At 49.0% G+C, this 15024-nt stretch overlaps 2 protein-coding genes across 8 annotated transcripts in view; one reads left to right on the top strand and one right to left on the bottom strand.

Annotated features, from left to right (window-relative positions):
• tns2a (tensin 2a) overlaps window positions 1-8922 on the top strand; it is a 47930-nt gene extending 39008 nt beyond the window's left edge. For 4 of the 6 annotated variants that reach the window (XM_068596745.1, XM_068596748.1, XM_068596749.1 and 1 more), the window contains 11 exons: window positions 90-1652; window positions 1863-2028; window positions 2764-3971; window positions 4056-4187; window positions 4290-4385; window positions 4480-4557; window positions 4910-4987; window positions 5077-5245; window positions 5631-5699; window positions 5942-5971; window positions 7029-8922. In XM_068596745.1, coding sequence (XP_068452846.1) covers window positions 90-1652; window positions 1863-2028; window positions 2764-3971; window positions 4056-4187; window positions 4290-4385; window positions 4480-4557; window positions 4910-4987; window positions 5077-5245; window positions 5631-5699; window positions 5942-5971; window positions 7029-7167 — 3728 coding nt within the window. In that variant the 3' untranslated portion in view covers window positions 7168-8922. The remainder of the gene's footprint in view (window positions 1-89; window positions 1653-1862; window positions 2029-2763; window positions 3972-4055; window positions 4188-4289; window positions 4386-4479; window positions 4558-4909; window positions 4988-5076; window positions 5246-5630; window positions 5700-5941; window positions 5972-7028) is intronic. The other 2 variants (XM_068596746.1, XM_068596747.1) reach the window with 2 other exon arrangements.
• Window positions 8923-9177: 255 nt separating this feature from the next.
• LOC137799894 (transmembrane protein 106C-like) lies at window positions 9178-14384 on the bottom strand. 2 transcript variants are annotated; one of them, XR_011079466.1, is made up of 8 exons: window positions 13827-14384; window positions 13440-13503; window positions 12486-12645; window positions 11647-11787; window positions 11066-11115; window positions 10929-10982; window positions 9977-10175; window positions 9178-9758 (listed from the first exon to the last, which is right to left on the bottom strand). XR_011079466.1 is itself a non-coding variant. In XM_068596751.1 (7 exons), the coding sequence occupies exons 1-7, from the start codon at window positions 14035-14037 to the stop codon at window positions 10037-10039; spliced, it is 819 nt and encodes a 272-aa protein (XP_068452852.1). In that variant the 5' UTR covers window positions 14038-14384; the 3' UTR covers window positions 9178-10036. The 2 variants fall into 2 exon arrangements, 1 of the variants encoding a protein (XP_068452852.1); XM_068596751.1 differs by having other exon boundaries at window positions 9178-10175.
• Window positions 14385-15024: the final 640 nt, after the last annotated feature.

Genomic DNA, 15024 nt, shown 5'->3' on the forward strand with positions numbered 1-15024 from the left:
AAAAAACAACTTTGAGTACATTTTAGGCCGATAGATGGCAATATGCTGTCAGTTCAAGAGCTGACCGTGCTCGTCTCTTTCTCCTGCAGTAGATATCGCCCACACCAGAGGTCCCGTAGACGGCAGTCTCTACGCTCAGATAAAGAAGCGCCGAGGTCCTGGCTCTGGATCTCTCACCTCAACCAATGGTAGCAGCCCAGCATCAGGCGTTGACGAAGACCGGCCAGGTCACGCCATCGCTCATGGTTCTGACTCCGCCCTCTCAGCCCATTCCGTCCATTTGAACCAATCGTCCGTGCATCCGGAGCGCCAGGAGGATCCCGTCCGCCCGCTGCCCCCGACCCGGCAGGAGAGAGAGGAGCTGGATCGTCTTCTGGGAGGCATAGAGGGGAACCGGGATGGAGAGCGAGAGACGGCCATCTTGGACGACGGAGAGTCTCTGCCCTCCGATAGGAGCGGGACGCTGAGGCTAAGTCGGTCCTGCTCCTGCCGGACCGGGTACCGGTCCCAGCGTTGCGCCGAGCCCGGCTGCGACCGCACCCTCCTCATGCCCAATGGCTACTGCCTCGACCGGGCCCCCGGCACCAATGGGCACCACGGGGCAACCCCTTCTGCCAGCCCCAACACAGCGTCTCCTCCGTCACACATGGATCTGTGCCAGCACTACAGCCCCCACTCCCACCAGTCCCTTCCGCCTCCAGATCTGGTTTGGGACCGCCAGGGCGGTCCGCCGCACTACCTGCACCGCTCCTGCTCCGAGGCTCCCTCACCTCGACACATCTGCCCCTACCCGTCGTCAGAACCTCACGCTCACAACCACCCGCATCACCACCCCCTGTCGGCCCCGGGTCGTCTCTGCTGTCGAGAGGACGACTACGGCCCCTATCATCACCCTCCTCCATCTCATAGCCACCACCACCCACACCTGCACCACCCAAAACCCTCCACCAGCCCGACCTACCACGACATCATGCTACTGGATGGCCTGCCCTCTCCCGGCTGCCCTTGCAGAGACTGCAGCATCAGGAGGGACGACTCGGCGGCCTATCACAGCCTGAGGCTGGACCAAGGTGACGGCTTCCACTGGGACAGAGAGGCGGAGCTTCAGCAGCGGGAGGTGGGGCTTAGGAGAGCCAGGGAGGCGGAGTTACCCAGAGGGTCAGAGCTCCACTGGGAGAGGGATCCTGGGCTGAGGCGAGGCAGAGAGATGTCAATCCACTGGGAGAGAGACAGGGAGGCCGAGCTGCAGTGGGAGCGGGACAGAGAGGCGGAATATTGGCACAGGAGGGCTACAGTGGCTTCCTACGGGCCACAGGGCCACGATCTTCCGGCCTTCACGTTTGACCCCTTGCCGTCGGGCCACCCAGCTTACCCAGAGGCGTCGAGGTCCCATGCTCATTCCCACCTGGACCTGAAGTACAGCAGCAGCAGCAGCGGGTACCAAACGCCCCGCCAGGTGTGCCCCTGCTCGCCCTACCAGCCCTCGCCGTCTGAAAGCCGCGGTTATGCCTCGGGCTACCAGTCCGAGTCCACGTCCCCGCTGCCCCCGCCGTCCTCCATAACGGGGCCCTGTGGCCATGGCAACGGGCCGTCAGACCACAACCATCACCATCCAGACTCGCAGCAGCCATACGGCTCTAACTCACACACTGGTGAGTCACGCAGAATCAGAGACGTTGAAAAATGTGTTTTGCCTGAACAACACGTTTGAATCATCCATAACCAACAACAGCATGCACTGAATCAGTAATGCTTAGCCAGACAGATGCCCGACACATTACTCACAAACTGCGTCTCGCCACTTTTTCCTTCCATATGTCTCCACTGAGCTTCCATTCTTCCGTTGGTCCCTTCCTTTTCAGACGGCCTGCGGAGCTCCGGCGAAAGCGTGGGCTGGAGGGACCACATGACCCACGGTTCCTTTCGGAGGGTCCACAGAGACGGCCACGCCGCATGCTCCACGCCGTCCGACATGTCTGGACCGTCCACTCCCGTGCACACCAGCAGCCCTCTACGCACACAGGAAAGGTATTGCATGCTCTCTCTTACTAAGGAGGCCGCCGAGGTCAGGGTATCTGAATATGTAATCTGGATAATGGCATCTGATCAAAGGGCCAACGTACCTGCTATTAAAGGGTGTTGGCGTACAGAAAGCGCAGTTTAGTGTTATCTCAAAGTTTCTACGTCATTGCTGAATAATTAGCTGACTTCGACTATCTGGACGTGAGAATTCAGAATGAGACTTCTTCTTGAGAACAATCTGAGTGTGTCAGCAGCAACACTGCTGACACACTTTTATTGGAGGCACATGAACAGAGAGGAGTCAATACTGGATCATTTTAAGAAATGATTGTCCCAATTAGTGACTTACTAGATCCAAAACATGGGCTTTAACATCTACAGAAGGGCCACTTTTATATAATAATATTATACGAAGAGAAAATGTGTTGTCTTAATTTGTGGGAAGAGGACAATCAAACCACATTTACACCCGGCAGAGATTGAATCACAGCACGAGCCAGACCGCCTCCCGATGTCATCTGGCTGATCCGGGTCAATCACATGGCATTTTTCATTTACACATCAGCATATCAGGTGTTCCTTATCCAGACGGCATACCCAAATGCAACTCGCATGTTACAGCTCGGTGACGATAGAGTATCGATGACGATGCAATAAGTAGGTCAGAGTAGAATGTTGAGAAACACTTCACTGGATCACAGGCAGGTCTGTAACAGTAATTCTCTGTCTGTCCTTTTTAAGTCCCAGTCCAGGTGGGAGGGAGTACGAGATCCGGACCACGGACATCATCAGTGACTACGAGGCTCCCGGTCCCGAGGAAGGACACTATCACGCTGACCTCATCGCCCGGGAATCCCCAGAAAGCCAAAGAAGCAGCACAGAGCCACCGCCGCCGCTGGCCAGAGACGCGCAGCCGCAGACAACCACGCCTGCGCAGACGGAGCCCCCCAACGCCTGCACTGCAGCGACGGAGCCGCCCCCCACCGCGCCCTGCCCACCGCACAGTTGCCCGAATACACCGCCAGCAATAACGACACAGAACCCGTTACCTTCGGATTCTGCACCACCGACCACATCAACCCAGGGGCTCTGCCGGGCCCCCCCGTCCCCGATCCGGGCTTCGTCTGAACCCCGGCCCGGCCCTCTCGCTCTGCAGAGCCCCCGTCCCTCAGAGGCTGCCGCTCTGCCTTCCACTGTGGCACAGGCGATGCCTCAGAGCCAGACCCAAGCTGGCGGATTGACAAGCCCGGCACAGGTCACGGGGTCTCCTCCCAGCGGGGAACCACACCCAGAAGCCACAAAACCCGTGTTGAGCCTCACCCACAACGCCACCTCTGCCCCCGCATCTCCCACCCCAGCTTCCCCTTCGTCCGCCCAGCCGGCCTCCAGCAGTATGGAGGGCTCCCCGGGCTCTGACGCCCCGGTTCCCGGCTTTGCCACTTTGGGTCGGAGGCTGATGCTGAGTGGGCCCGCCCCCAACCACCCGAACTACATCCAGCATCAGGGGCCCCCGCACCACCACTACCCTGGCACGGAGCACGGCGCCGCGGGGCACGCCTCCGCTCCGGACCCCACCAAGAGGCCCTGCTACTCCGCTCACCCTCCTCAGCTCTCCCCGTCCTACTCAAATTACTCCACAATCTCCATCGCCCTCCCTCACCCGCAGCCGCCACTGCCAGAGAAGCGCCACGCGCCGGTCCAGCCGGGCTCGCCCAGCGACGGGGCAGGGACCCTGAGGCCGGCCGCGGGCCACGCACCACCCTCCGCCGGCGCCGCCCAGCATCAGCTCCACGTCACCTTCTCTCCCACCGTGGGGGAGATTGCACCCCCTGTAGGCAATCACGAAGGAGTGCCGTCTGTGGAGAGCGAGAGCATGAACCGGGTCAGTGTGAAGTTCGTCCAGGACAGTTCAAGGTTCTGGTACAAGCCCGGAATCTCCAGAGAGCAAGGTAGGCCGCTCATTTACTTTGTCTTTGTGTTTTTCCACGAACGTTTTCAACTATTTTACATTCCCTGATGTCGTGGTTGTGTAGCAATCGCAGCTCTAAAGGAGAGAGAGCCGGGAACCTTCCTGATCCGGGACAGCAACTCTTTCCAGGGGGCCTACGGGCTGGCCCTGAAGGTGGCCACACCTCCTGCCAATGTCAACAACCACGGCAGCAAGGGTGAAGATGAAGCTCCTCCTCTCTGTCTCATACGACGCTCCTCTTCTTCAGCGGCCGCTCTGTCCCTGGCGGACTTGTTGACGGTTATCTCTGCCGTTACAGTGAGTGACCCTCTGGAGCAGCTGGTCCGGCACTTCCTCATCGAAACCGGCCCCCGAGGAGTCAAGATCAAAGGGTGCCAGAATGAGCCCTACTTCGGTACGTATTCGGAGGATTTCACGTCTGCGTTTCGAGGACAACATTGACCGTTCGTTCTATTTGTACGTCTCGAATGTAACATACTTTTCCACAGGGAGTCTGTCTGCATTAGTCTACCAGCACTCCATCACACCCATCTCTCTGCCCTGCGCCCTGAAGATCACAGAGAAAGGTTGGTACTGATTCATCTCCAGGTTATTTTCTCTATTAATCAATTTGTCTATGAATATATATATATATATATATGTATATATATATATATATATATATATATATATATATATATATATATATATATATATATATATGTGTGTGTATGCGTGTGTGTGTGTTTAAGGAAACCATGAATAGACTGTCAATATCATGGCTGATTCATTTCATTTTCTGTTCATCAACAAATTCTTTGAGATGAATCACATTTGAATAGATGGATGCTCAGGAGAAGAACTTGTTCTACTTATTAACTTATTATAGAAGTATTTTACAGGGAAAGCACTTCTCTGATTCGTATTCTATTCCCTAAGATCTGATCGGGGAGGGGCCGGAAGTTCAACCAGTGAATAACATCAGCACGGCGGCTGACCTGCTGAAACAAGGAGCAGGTGACTTCTCCCCCGAAAGCATAGCGGCGCCTTTAGAGGCGTGGTCATCATGCTCACCTCTCTCTCTCCTCTGGCTCCTCCCCCCTCAGCCTGTAACGTCCTCTTCCTGAACTCGGTGGAGACGGAGTCTCTGACCGGCCCCCAGGCCATCGCCAAGGCGGCCGACGCCTCCTTGGGTCGAAACCCCCGTCCCGCCGCCACCGTGGTCCAGTTCAAGGTGACGTCGCAGGGCATCACGCTGACCGACAGCCAGCGCCGGTAAGACGCGAGGGTTGACCCTGCTGCGAGTGTGTGTCCTGGTTTCCACTCCATTCAAGATTCAAGATATTTGAATGTTCATATATAACAAAGTTACTTATACAATAAGAAGCTTATTTTGCTGTCCTTCTGCAAACCAAATTACAATAAAAAGGTAAAAAATAATGAACAAAATAAGGCACAAAATAAAGTTGAGGTATTGCACAAGAATGCGACGACAGTATTGCACAAACAGTGTATAAAATGTAGGAAGTGCAGCTACATTTTACACTTTACACTCGGGGAGCATTGTGAAATGAAAATTCCTTTGCATTTCATTCCAACGTCTCTCCTCTCAACGTCTCTCCTCTCTCTCTCTCTCTCCATCTCGTCTGTCTTCCTCCAGGGTTTTCTTCCGGAGACATTACCCGGTGAGCAGCGTGACCTTCAGCAGCATCGACCCCAAAGACCGCAGGTAGGCAACCACAAGACCACCATGCTCTCCCTTACGTTCCTGAACCAGAACTAACCTCCAATCAGCAGAGATCACAGATCCGCTGCACTCACCATCAGCCGCCGCATGGACCGCACGTCTGTTTTGTTTCGCTGAGTCATGCCGAGGCCGCATCAGCTGTTTGGCAGCTCTGCCTGTGCGTATATGTATGTATGTGTGTGTGTGTGTGTGTCTGAGTTTGGTTTCTCTCTCTCTGCCTTTAGGTGGACTAACTCAGACAACACCGCCGTTAAGTAAGTGCTCTGTTTGTGTTTGATGACGGAGAGGAAGGAGTGCATGCATGCGAGTTCAATAATAAAAGGGTGTGTGTAGACCCCCCCCCCCCTCTTCCTCTCCCCCTCCCCCCTCCTCCCTCCCCTCTCCTCCGTGCTCCGTGGCTGAGAAGTGACCTTCGAGCCTCTGCATGTGAGCCTTGGCAAACTTCATTTCAGCGAACACGATTTAACATTAAAAATCAAGTTTCACGCGATATGACATGATACTCATTATTTTGTTAAAGTCCACCATGAGAAGAAGAAAAAGTACAGGAGATCCATTCTCTGAGTCTGATCTAAGGAGTTATTCTGTGTTCGTGACTAAAGAACATGAGGGGACTTTTTTTTCAGGATAATCTTTCCTTAGTCCCTTTAATTATTTTTTTAAAGGGATTAAAACAATGTTTGTTTTTTTAAAGATTCTGCAACACCTGGTGAAGAAAAAAAATCTAATAAAACGTTTTTCATTAATACGTTCCTTTTTCTTAATCTATGAACGTTTTTTGGGGTATGTTTTAATATCTGCGTGCATTTTAAACACAAAGTCCCTATAATGTATAATCAAGTTATGAATCAGGAGACAGAATTATTAATGTAAAGGAAAAGGCTGCACTCCAGTTTATCGCATATTGTAGCAAACAAAGGGAAAGATGGAATCGTGGAGAAAATCCACTATTTAAAGTGACCCATAAATCTATTTATGGGTTTGTGTTGCTCTCCAGCCTCCTGTGGCTGAAATGAGTATTACAACAACAAACACCGAATTAAACACAACATTATCTTGACAGTAACATTTCATTTTCCACTGCCAAAGCTGTCTACCTACCTGAGTTCACAGATGGAAAAAAAAAAACAGTGTGTAGGATTTGACGTCATGGAGCAATGTGGTTGCACACTGCGACCACCTGAACACGCCCGTCGAGGTCAGACCTAGAAATTGGATCGCCATTATTTTTTCTCTCCACTTTCCAGAACTTCCTCTCATGCTCAGTGACTTGTATCCTCACGCTGTCCCCCCCCCCTCACTCCTCCTCAGGGTGTTCGGCTTCGTGGCCAAGAAGCCGGGCAGCTTGGCCGAGAACGTCTGCCACCTGTTCGCCGAGCTGGACCCCGAGCAGCCGGCCTCCGCCATCGTCAACTTCATCAACAAGGTCATGTTGTCTCCACGCCGGTAGAGGCGGACGCAGAGGGGATGCCCGACTCGGGAGCAGGTGTGCGGTGGCCAGGGGCGCGGACGCCACCCTTTGTCGAGTCAGTCGGCCATTTTGAAGGCGACTCAAAATCATAGTCTGCCCGTGTTTTCATTCTCCGCCCCTTCAATGTTCTTTTCCTAAAAGCTCGGTTGACGTTATAACACTCCCGTTTGATTTAAAAAAATATATATATAGCCAAGTAAAAAAACTAAAAAGATGTTTTGTGTTACGACTCCAAGGAGGCGTCAGAGAAAAACAACTTTCCAAGGACAAAAAAAAAAAACCATCTACCAGGAGCCCGTTCTCCAGATGCGTTTGGGCAGAACTCTGTGTTCCCCTGGTGTCATGAATTCTGGCCGTTCCGACCCACAAGTCCTTTACGCTGCAGAGCGAGAGGTCAAAGTTTAAGTGGCCAACGTTAAGCAGAAGTACGATGTCCCAGCCGAGTGCACACTGCTCGCCCCAGTGCGTACTTTGTAAAGTCGACTGCGGCGCGTACCGGATGTAAAAGTACGCCATTCGGAGCGCAGCTCAAGTTTCCAGAGACTTCAGTTCCTCCACCCACGCGTCATGATACCGATTACCCAGAGTGCTTCACTTCATGGCAAAGTTGAATACAGCTTTTATCATGTGGATCTGACGGGTGTTCAGCAGTACAGATGACTTCAGCTTCAAAGACACACACACACACACACACAATGCAGACCGTGTGAACTACAAAGAGGACCCGTCCTGCACTGCGACCTTCTACACTTCTACGTAACGACCGGCTTGAAACAAAGCAGCTGTTTGTTTATGTTTATGTTTTCTTCGTGTGAACACGGCGGCCAAAAGGCCCCGACGATGTTGTTTATTTCCTGTATATCAGACGTGTACATTTACAGCCACGGTTGCCTTTCAGAAGTGGAACACCTGTAATCACAATTGACAATCACAGGGGGGGGGGGTGACCCCCAACTCACGTACGCTTAATAATCGCAACGAGAGAGACGCAGGTCTGATGAAAGCAAATATGAATGTGAGGTTTTTAATGTCTAACAAGTGTGTGTGTGTGAGCGAGGGAGAAGCGTGTCGAGGGGATTTTCAGAAGATGTCGGGTCAGGGAATCAGTAACGTCCATTATAAAAAGAAATGTATGTGCAGATGAGGAAAGGATGTTTCAGCGTTGGAGCACACCGCTTGCAGTGAAATGTTTGGTGTCCAAATTCATTATGAAACATATTCACACACGTAGGAGCTAACAACGAGAGGACCGGTACACATACACACACACACACGCAGGAGCTAACAAAGAAAGGACCTGTACACGCACACACGCTAACGAGAGGACCGGTACACGCAAGCACGCACGCAGAGCCAACAAAGAGAAAACCGGTAAACACACACGCACACGCAGGAATCAACACAAGGCGTGGCCTGAAGACAGACGCACTTAACCAAAGACAAAGCACTCTTGTATTAATAAGCTTTTTATTCAGCTATATTTTTGTACTTATTGCATCTATTTAGTGTGTTGCCTTGTTTGGTATAAAACCTAGAAAAACACTACTTGTATTACAGCGATAATATATATTGTCTGTTCATGTCGATCTCTGTATTATGTAGTAATATATTTTCACATGCAGCTATAGGACAACGTATGAGACATTTAAAAAGGAAACATTTGTATGTTTGAAAAAGGACATTATGCTATTTTGTATGCAAAAAAAGAAAACTGAATTAAACTGAAGTAATGTGGTACCTGAAGTGTTTTTGGGGGTCACGTTTTTAAGGGCTGCAGCTATTGAATCTTTAATCATTTTTATAAGATACTGAGTTTACAAGGATGAGGTTTCTAGTTTCCAGCGATGCAGTTGGGAAATAATTTTGATACGACAAGCAGTGGGTTCATCACAAGTTTTATTTATTCACACGTCCCTTTAATCGATTGACAATATAAACCGTATTCTTCTAAAAACCCTGGTAAAAATCTTCAGTCCCTTTTTAAAAAAAAAAAAAAAAAAAAGTTTAATCACAATTGCTTTGAGACACATTTTTTGTTATGACACTCGGTTGAGAACACTTGATGTGAAGTTAAGCAGTGAAAGTGTTCCTGGCATGACGTGATTTAAACACAGAAGGCCAACAGGGGACCGGTGGAGATCCTGTTCAGTATATGTTCCTCAGTCAGGAGTGTGAATGTTAAGATCTCCGTGATGATGAAGTCACTCCCTGGTCTCCCGCTCAAGATCAGCAGTTTCCCGCTGAACGACACTCATTTTGAAACCCCCCGCGATCTGAAACCAGTGTGCTCAAATCACTACATGTAACATTTAAAAACATCCGGGATACGATAAATAATGCCACAAAAGCAAAAACTTAAGAATGCAACCGGGAGGCAATTAACAATTAACAAAAACGGTCATTAAATTATCCCTCCTTTGCCTCAAAAAAACAAAACAAAAACCCAGCACACTCCTTTGTGTTTTTAAGAGAAGTCAGCAGCTCTGTAAACCAGTGTTGCACTACCAGAACGTCTTTAAGGCGATGGAGCATCGGGGCCCCGTTCCTGTTGAAGCAGAGTTCTCTCAGCTCTGTTTGAAATAGCAAAAATAAACATTGTTTAAACTTATATTGTAGACAAGGCGAGTTTAGGCCAAGTGGCAGGAAAGATCCAACAACAACCCCATGAGATCTATCAGTTGCCTTCTGGGATGTCTGACGTAGACCAATGTGCAGTTTAAAAAAAAATATTTAAAAAAAAAAAAGGCACAAGTTAACATTATAGTTCCCTCGACGGGAGTGAGCTCACAATTAATTTGTCCCCGCTGGTTTCAAACAGAAATCCGGAGAAAGGCGCCGTTGGTCCCGCTCACAGCAGAAGAGGCGGCGAGGAGAAGGGCGGGGGCCCGGCCCGGTAGCGCGTGGTGTTGGACCCGCAGTCTATGTAACGGTACGCCTCCAGGCTGTTCTGGGACGTGCGCACCATGTAGGAGGTTTTCACCGTGGTTCTGGAAGCAGAGAGGGAAAGGATAAATCCTACAAGACCAGCGGTTTCCAACATTCGTCACAAAGAGCAAGTGCACCACCGATCTGAACCGCTCGCTCTCCCGCTATGTGCCGTCATGTTTCAGAACCAGCGAGGGGAACCTGCAGAGAGCGCCGGTTCCATCATCTTCAGTGTGCGGCTAAAGTCCTTGTGCTCAGAGTCACACGAGCAACAGCTGAGCTGAGACGAGACACTTTATTATTATTATTATTATTACACAAGCCACTTCCTCTTGACTGAGTACTGCTGCTCTTTAATGCTTCTACATTTCAGAGGGAAATGTTGTGCAACTTATTCCACTTATCTTATCTGACAGCTGTCGTTACTTTGCAAATTTTGTAAATATATATATATTTTTTTTACTTAAGTAAAATATGTTGTCAGCTTCCAAAATGGGATGAATACCGCATTGTAGTCTAAAAACAAAACTAAGGACTAAATTTCAAACTAAACAATTTTCCATCATTCTGGTGTTGCAACCGGCCATATCTTTCATGTTCAAGAAAACATTGTGGGTGAAATAACTTAACCTTATTAATCAAATTGCAGAATTATAGAAAGTAGGTAACAAGTACACAATTAAATGTAGTATTTTGCTGCCAGTCTTCTGAGCTTCTACTTGAATAACATTTTGAACAGAGGACTTCTACTTGTCACAGATTGTAAAGTCAGCACTTTGACTTAAAGCCCTTCTGTAAGGAGGAGAGAGACTTACTGCATGCAGACGACAATGTTGTGGACCTTGATGCTGGGCATGGTGCATAAGGCACTGAAAGACAAACAGAACGGGTAAACTGGTACGTTACTCCATATCTTTTTATTTGTGGAATTTACACGTGCGGAGACACTTACTAGACGTACGGCGCGCTGCTGCCGATCTCCACGCTGACGGTGTAGTTCACCTGCAGCAGACAGAGACGTTACTGAGAACCGATGTTAAACAAACGGTCAACACAAATCCATTTTGTACATTTCCCCCATTAAGGATTCGTCTACGGCTGCAACCAACGCTTTCAATATCGACAATTCAATCAATAGTTTGGTCTACAATAGAACATACTTTTTTTAAGTCCTTCCTGGTTTCTCTAAGATACTGAATGTCTTTTTAGGTTTTGAACACAAAATCAGACGGTCAGTTTGATGAGGTTTAAAAATAAATCAATCTTCTGGTTTTGCTGACAGCGAGAGTCGCGCAGAATGACGTCAGCCTCGTTCTTCTAGTGTTGTTGTTGATGCACTTGTGTCTTCAGGAGCCGCTCTCCCTTTAGGGGAAGGAGCTGGTGTCCTAGACACAGATAGCGGGCACGGCTATGCACTTTGTCCCGGGAGCAGAGATCATGTTTATTATGCACAAAGTAAACAGCCTCACTGGCTCGTGAGATATAAACCTATACATTTGATATCTCACAACCAGGCCTGGTTCTCTATTTCACCTGACTCTGGCTCAGCGGCAGGATGGTAGTGACGTGGTCCAGCTGCTGAGTTCCAATCACCATCTTCATGTAAAGGACCTGGCAGCTCACGCTCTGCACCAGCACCGAGAAGAAGTTTGGGTTGCTGAGGTTCAGAGTGCTCTGGGGAGGGGGGAACGAGAGAGAAGCTTCACAACAGTCTGCAGGCCTGACGTGGACAGAGTTAGACTACAGGCTCTAAACCTAGACCATCGTATGATGACTGAGGCTGCAGCGAAACGCTCAGGTTCAGACCTCGAGACCAGAATCAGATTGATGTGCACAAGAAATTAGACTCTGCTGCTTAGCATCCCATCAGAAATAGAATTAGAAACAAGGACAAATATGAAACTAATTAATAGGAACATTTGGATTCCGACTGCAACCAACAATTACTTTCAACATTTTTTAACACTTTATCAAATTAATCAATTTGTTTTGTCAAAACAAAAAATTGTGAAAACAGTTCAATTTTAGGTGATAACGGTCATTTTGGCACAAAAAGAGCATACGTCACCGTGACGGATGCTCTTTTTGTGACATAAGTGTTTAAATTAGTTATCTTCAGACGTAATGCAGTCACGTCTGAAAAAAAACAAATTTAACCACGTTGAACATTTGGCTGAAAAACTTTGATCTGCTGATCACATCAGCTCAGATTTAGTATACAATTTAGAATAGAAATAAAAAAGGAGTTGCAAACAAAAAAAGTGAGGCTGCAAACAAATACGGTTCATTAAACGTGCCACACAACCTCGCTGACAAGCGTTTTGATTATTATGGCCAACCCATTCATAGACACAGAGTGAGAAACACCCTACCGTCATGTTCATGAGGACGTTCATGTTGGAGGGGTTGATGCGCACGGTCACCGAGTGTATCCCATCATCCACCACTACCACGGAGCGAGGGAAGAGGAAGAAGGCCACGAGCGAGGAAGCAAGGAGGCACAACACCACGGAGAGGACCACGTACAGCTTCCTGGGACAGCAGACAAAACTAAAGTAGGGCCTCCCTCTCGCTAACGCTTGATACAATATTTTAAATGGACACAAACACAACTTGACTTTGAGAACTACAGAACATGCACGTCGTGAAACAGCTTTCAATCCTTCTCAGGCAACACAGAGGTCATCCTCGTGGCTCCGGCCTCACAGGGGGCCCCCTGTGGCAGGCGAGCGGCCCCCGTGGACAAGCTGCCGAGCTGAGAGCCACCATCATTGTTACGACAGGTCAGCTTTTAGTCGAGTCACTTGTTCTCTTTTCACGTCCAGACTTTGTTTGTTTTTTAGTCATTTGATTTACCAATAACAGCACTAGTTTATGAACAAACAAAAAGAACAAGATACACTGTAAAAGTCATTATTTTATAGTCATTTACAACAACCAGCTATGCTCATAAAAAGAAATGTAAATTATAATAATGATCCATATTGTATAACGTCCCCTGCACTACAGTCCTTCTGAAATGGGTTTTTGGAAGTTATAAAATATCATATGATATTTATACTCTGATGGTGATCAGGGTAGTGGGGCATCCACCAATCAACCTCTCAGTACCACGTCAGCGGGGGGCGGGGCCTCCCTCACCCCGGTGTGCACAGGTGTTCAGCATGCAGTAATTAGAGCGAGATTTGTTTGTTTCGAGTGACGTGAGCAGAACAGCTGACTCTAATGACTCAAGTCAAAATCATTACAAACCGGTTTCTGGCAGCCGATTTGTCGTAACAACAAGCAGTGTTCAAGCATTGCTCAAGGGCCGCAGGACTACTCACGTTCTTTGGGGCCGCAGCCGTTGGTCGCTGTACGGGATCAATGCGACCAGTTCATTGACTTGATCTATCGGGAGGGAGATAACGGGTCACGCGCCATATCGATACGAGTCTCCCCCTCATCCACTAAGTTACATGTCTGCCCGGGACACGGGACTCAAAAAGTTGCGTCACTCCGCATTCAACGCTATGAGAGAAGTCTCAATATCAAATGTTAGTCAAGCAAGAACTTTAAGTCACACTTTTGAGCCCGACATTGAAATATGCATTACAGATTTATTTAGCATTAACGTCACACACACACACACACACACACATCTCTTAGGTTTAACTTTACTTATCCGTCCGTTATTCCAGGTGAGCTGCGTAGCTTTACGACTTCGTACTCACCGGAGGGTATCCGCCCGGTGCCTTGGCACGTCGGACACGTTATGCTATCCCTGCCGGTGAACTCCACGTAGGGGAACTGCGCGATGTCCTCCCGCCGATCGAGTCCGTCCAGAGAGTCGTTGTCAGAGTCCTCCTCCCGCTGCTCGCAGTGCCGCATGTCCGGCGGCAGCGACGGGCTGCTGCCGCCGCCGCGCGACCACCGTGCCCCCATGGCGGAGGCTGCACGCGCAGAACCGTCAAGCCAGTTCCTCCCAGACACCCCGGGCCGTCCGCATGAGCCGGTCAGCGACGAGCGAGAACACGGCTGACGGAGTCAAAACGTAACGTCAGCGGACTACTTTGTTGCTCATGCGCGGCGCTTTTGTGCTAGCTCGGTTGCTCACCGGTGTTCTACACGCTCGCGGCGGCTGTAGCTGCTCGTGACGGTAAGCCCGCTGAATTGCACACACTTAAAATGTACGCGTTTACACTAAACGGCTGAACGTGTCCATCCTGGAGTTGTGTCAACACCGGCGTACATGTTGTTTTGCCTTCAAAGCTGCGTATCGCCCTCTTTTTCCTTCTTTGTCTTCTTCTGTGGTGTTTAACGGCAACTTGCATCCCATTCGTTGCATTACTGCCCTCTTCCGGTCACAGCTACTAACTGTACCCCATCAGCCTGCTACTCGCAATACGCTCCGTGTGGAGCACCTTCTGTTCTGATTCCCTGAGCCACGCTACGCTTTAGTCTGTAGCTCCCTTCTTCTCCTCCCACCATCAGCACCATTTCTTTTTTTCTTTTTTTTTACATATATGTTTTATGGAATATATAGATCAAAACATTTTACAACCCAGAAGTCAGGTTGGTAAAGTGACTCAAAGTGATTAAATGTCTCCTTCAGTGTCTCAGTCCAGTACCTTAGAAACACAGAGAACACATAATAAACTGAGACTGGGCTGCACATCCAGCATCTTCATGAGAACAGAAACAAAAAGAACAAAATCTTACAAATCTAAAAATAATTTGACTGGTTGATTTGCTTTATGGAACAGGCCTCAGGACACCACCAATTGTTCTTTTAGTATTTGATGTGATGAAACTGTTTTGCGCTTCTCCATGCTACTGAAGACTTTATTTAGTTGCACCTACAACATGAAGAACAACAACACAGCATCAGCAATTATTGTTTTATTGTTTTTTTATTATGAGGCTAAGCAG

The sequence above is a fragment of the Clinocottus analis genome, unplaced genomic scaffold (assembly GCF_023055335.1).
Source record: "Clinocottus analis isolate CAN_PGR_092001 unplaced genomic scaffold, fCliAna1.0.p SCAF_4, whole genome shotgun sequence".
Lineage (NCBI taxonomy): Eukaryota > Metazoa > Chordata > Actinopteri > Perciformes > Cottidae > Clinocottus > Clinocottus analis.

What these genes read in the sequence shown, in the direction of transcription:
- LOC137799894 (XM_068596751.1), bottom strand. Translation starts at nt 14,037, where the DNA reads ATGGGGGCACGGTGGTCGCGCGGCGGCGGCAGCAGCCCGTCGCTGCCG. An exon ending in TGCCGCTGAGCCAGAGTCAG is followed by an intron (nt 11,116 to 11,646) that starts GTGAAATAGAGA and finishes TGTCTGCTGCAG; the next exon opens with GTGAACTACACCGTCAGCGT. An exon ending in AGCAGCGCGCCGTACGTCTA is followed by an intron (nt 10,983 to 11,065) that starts GTAAGTGTCTCC and finishes TTTGTCTTTCAG; the next exon opens with TGCCTTATGCACCATGCCCA.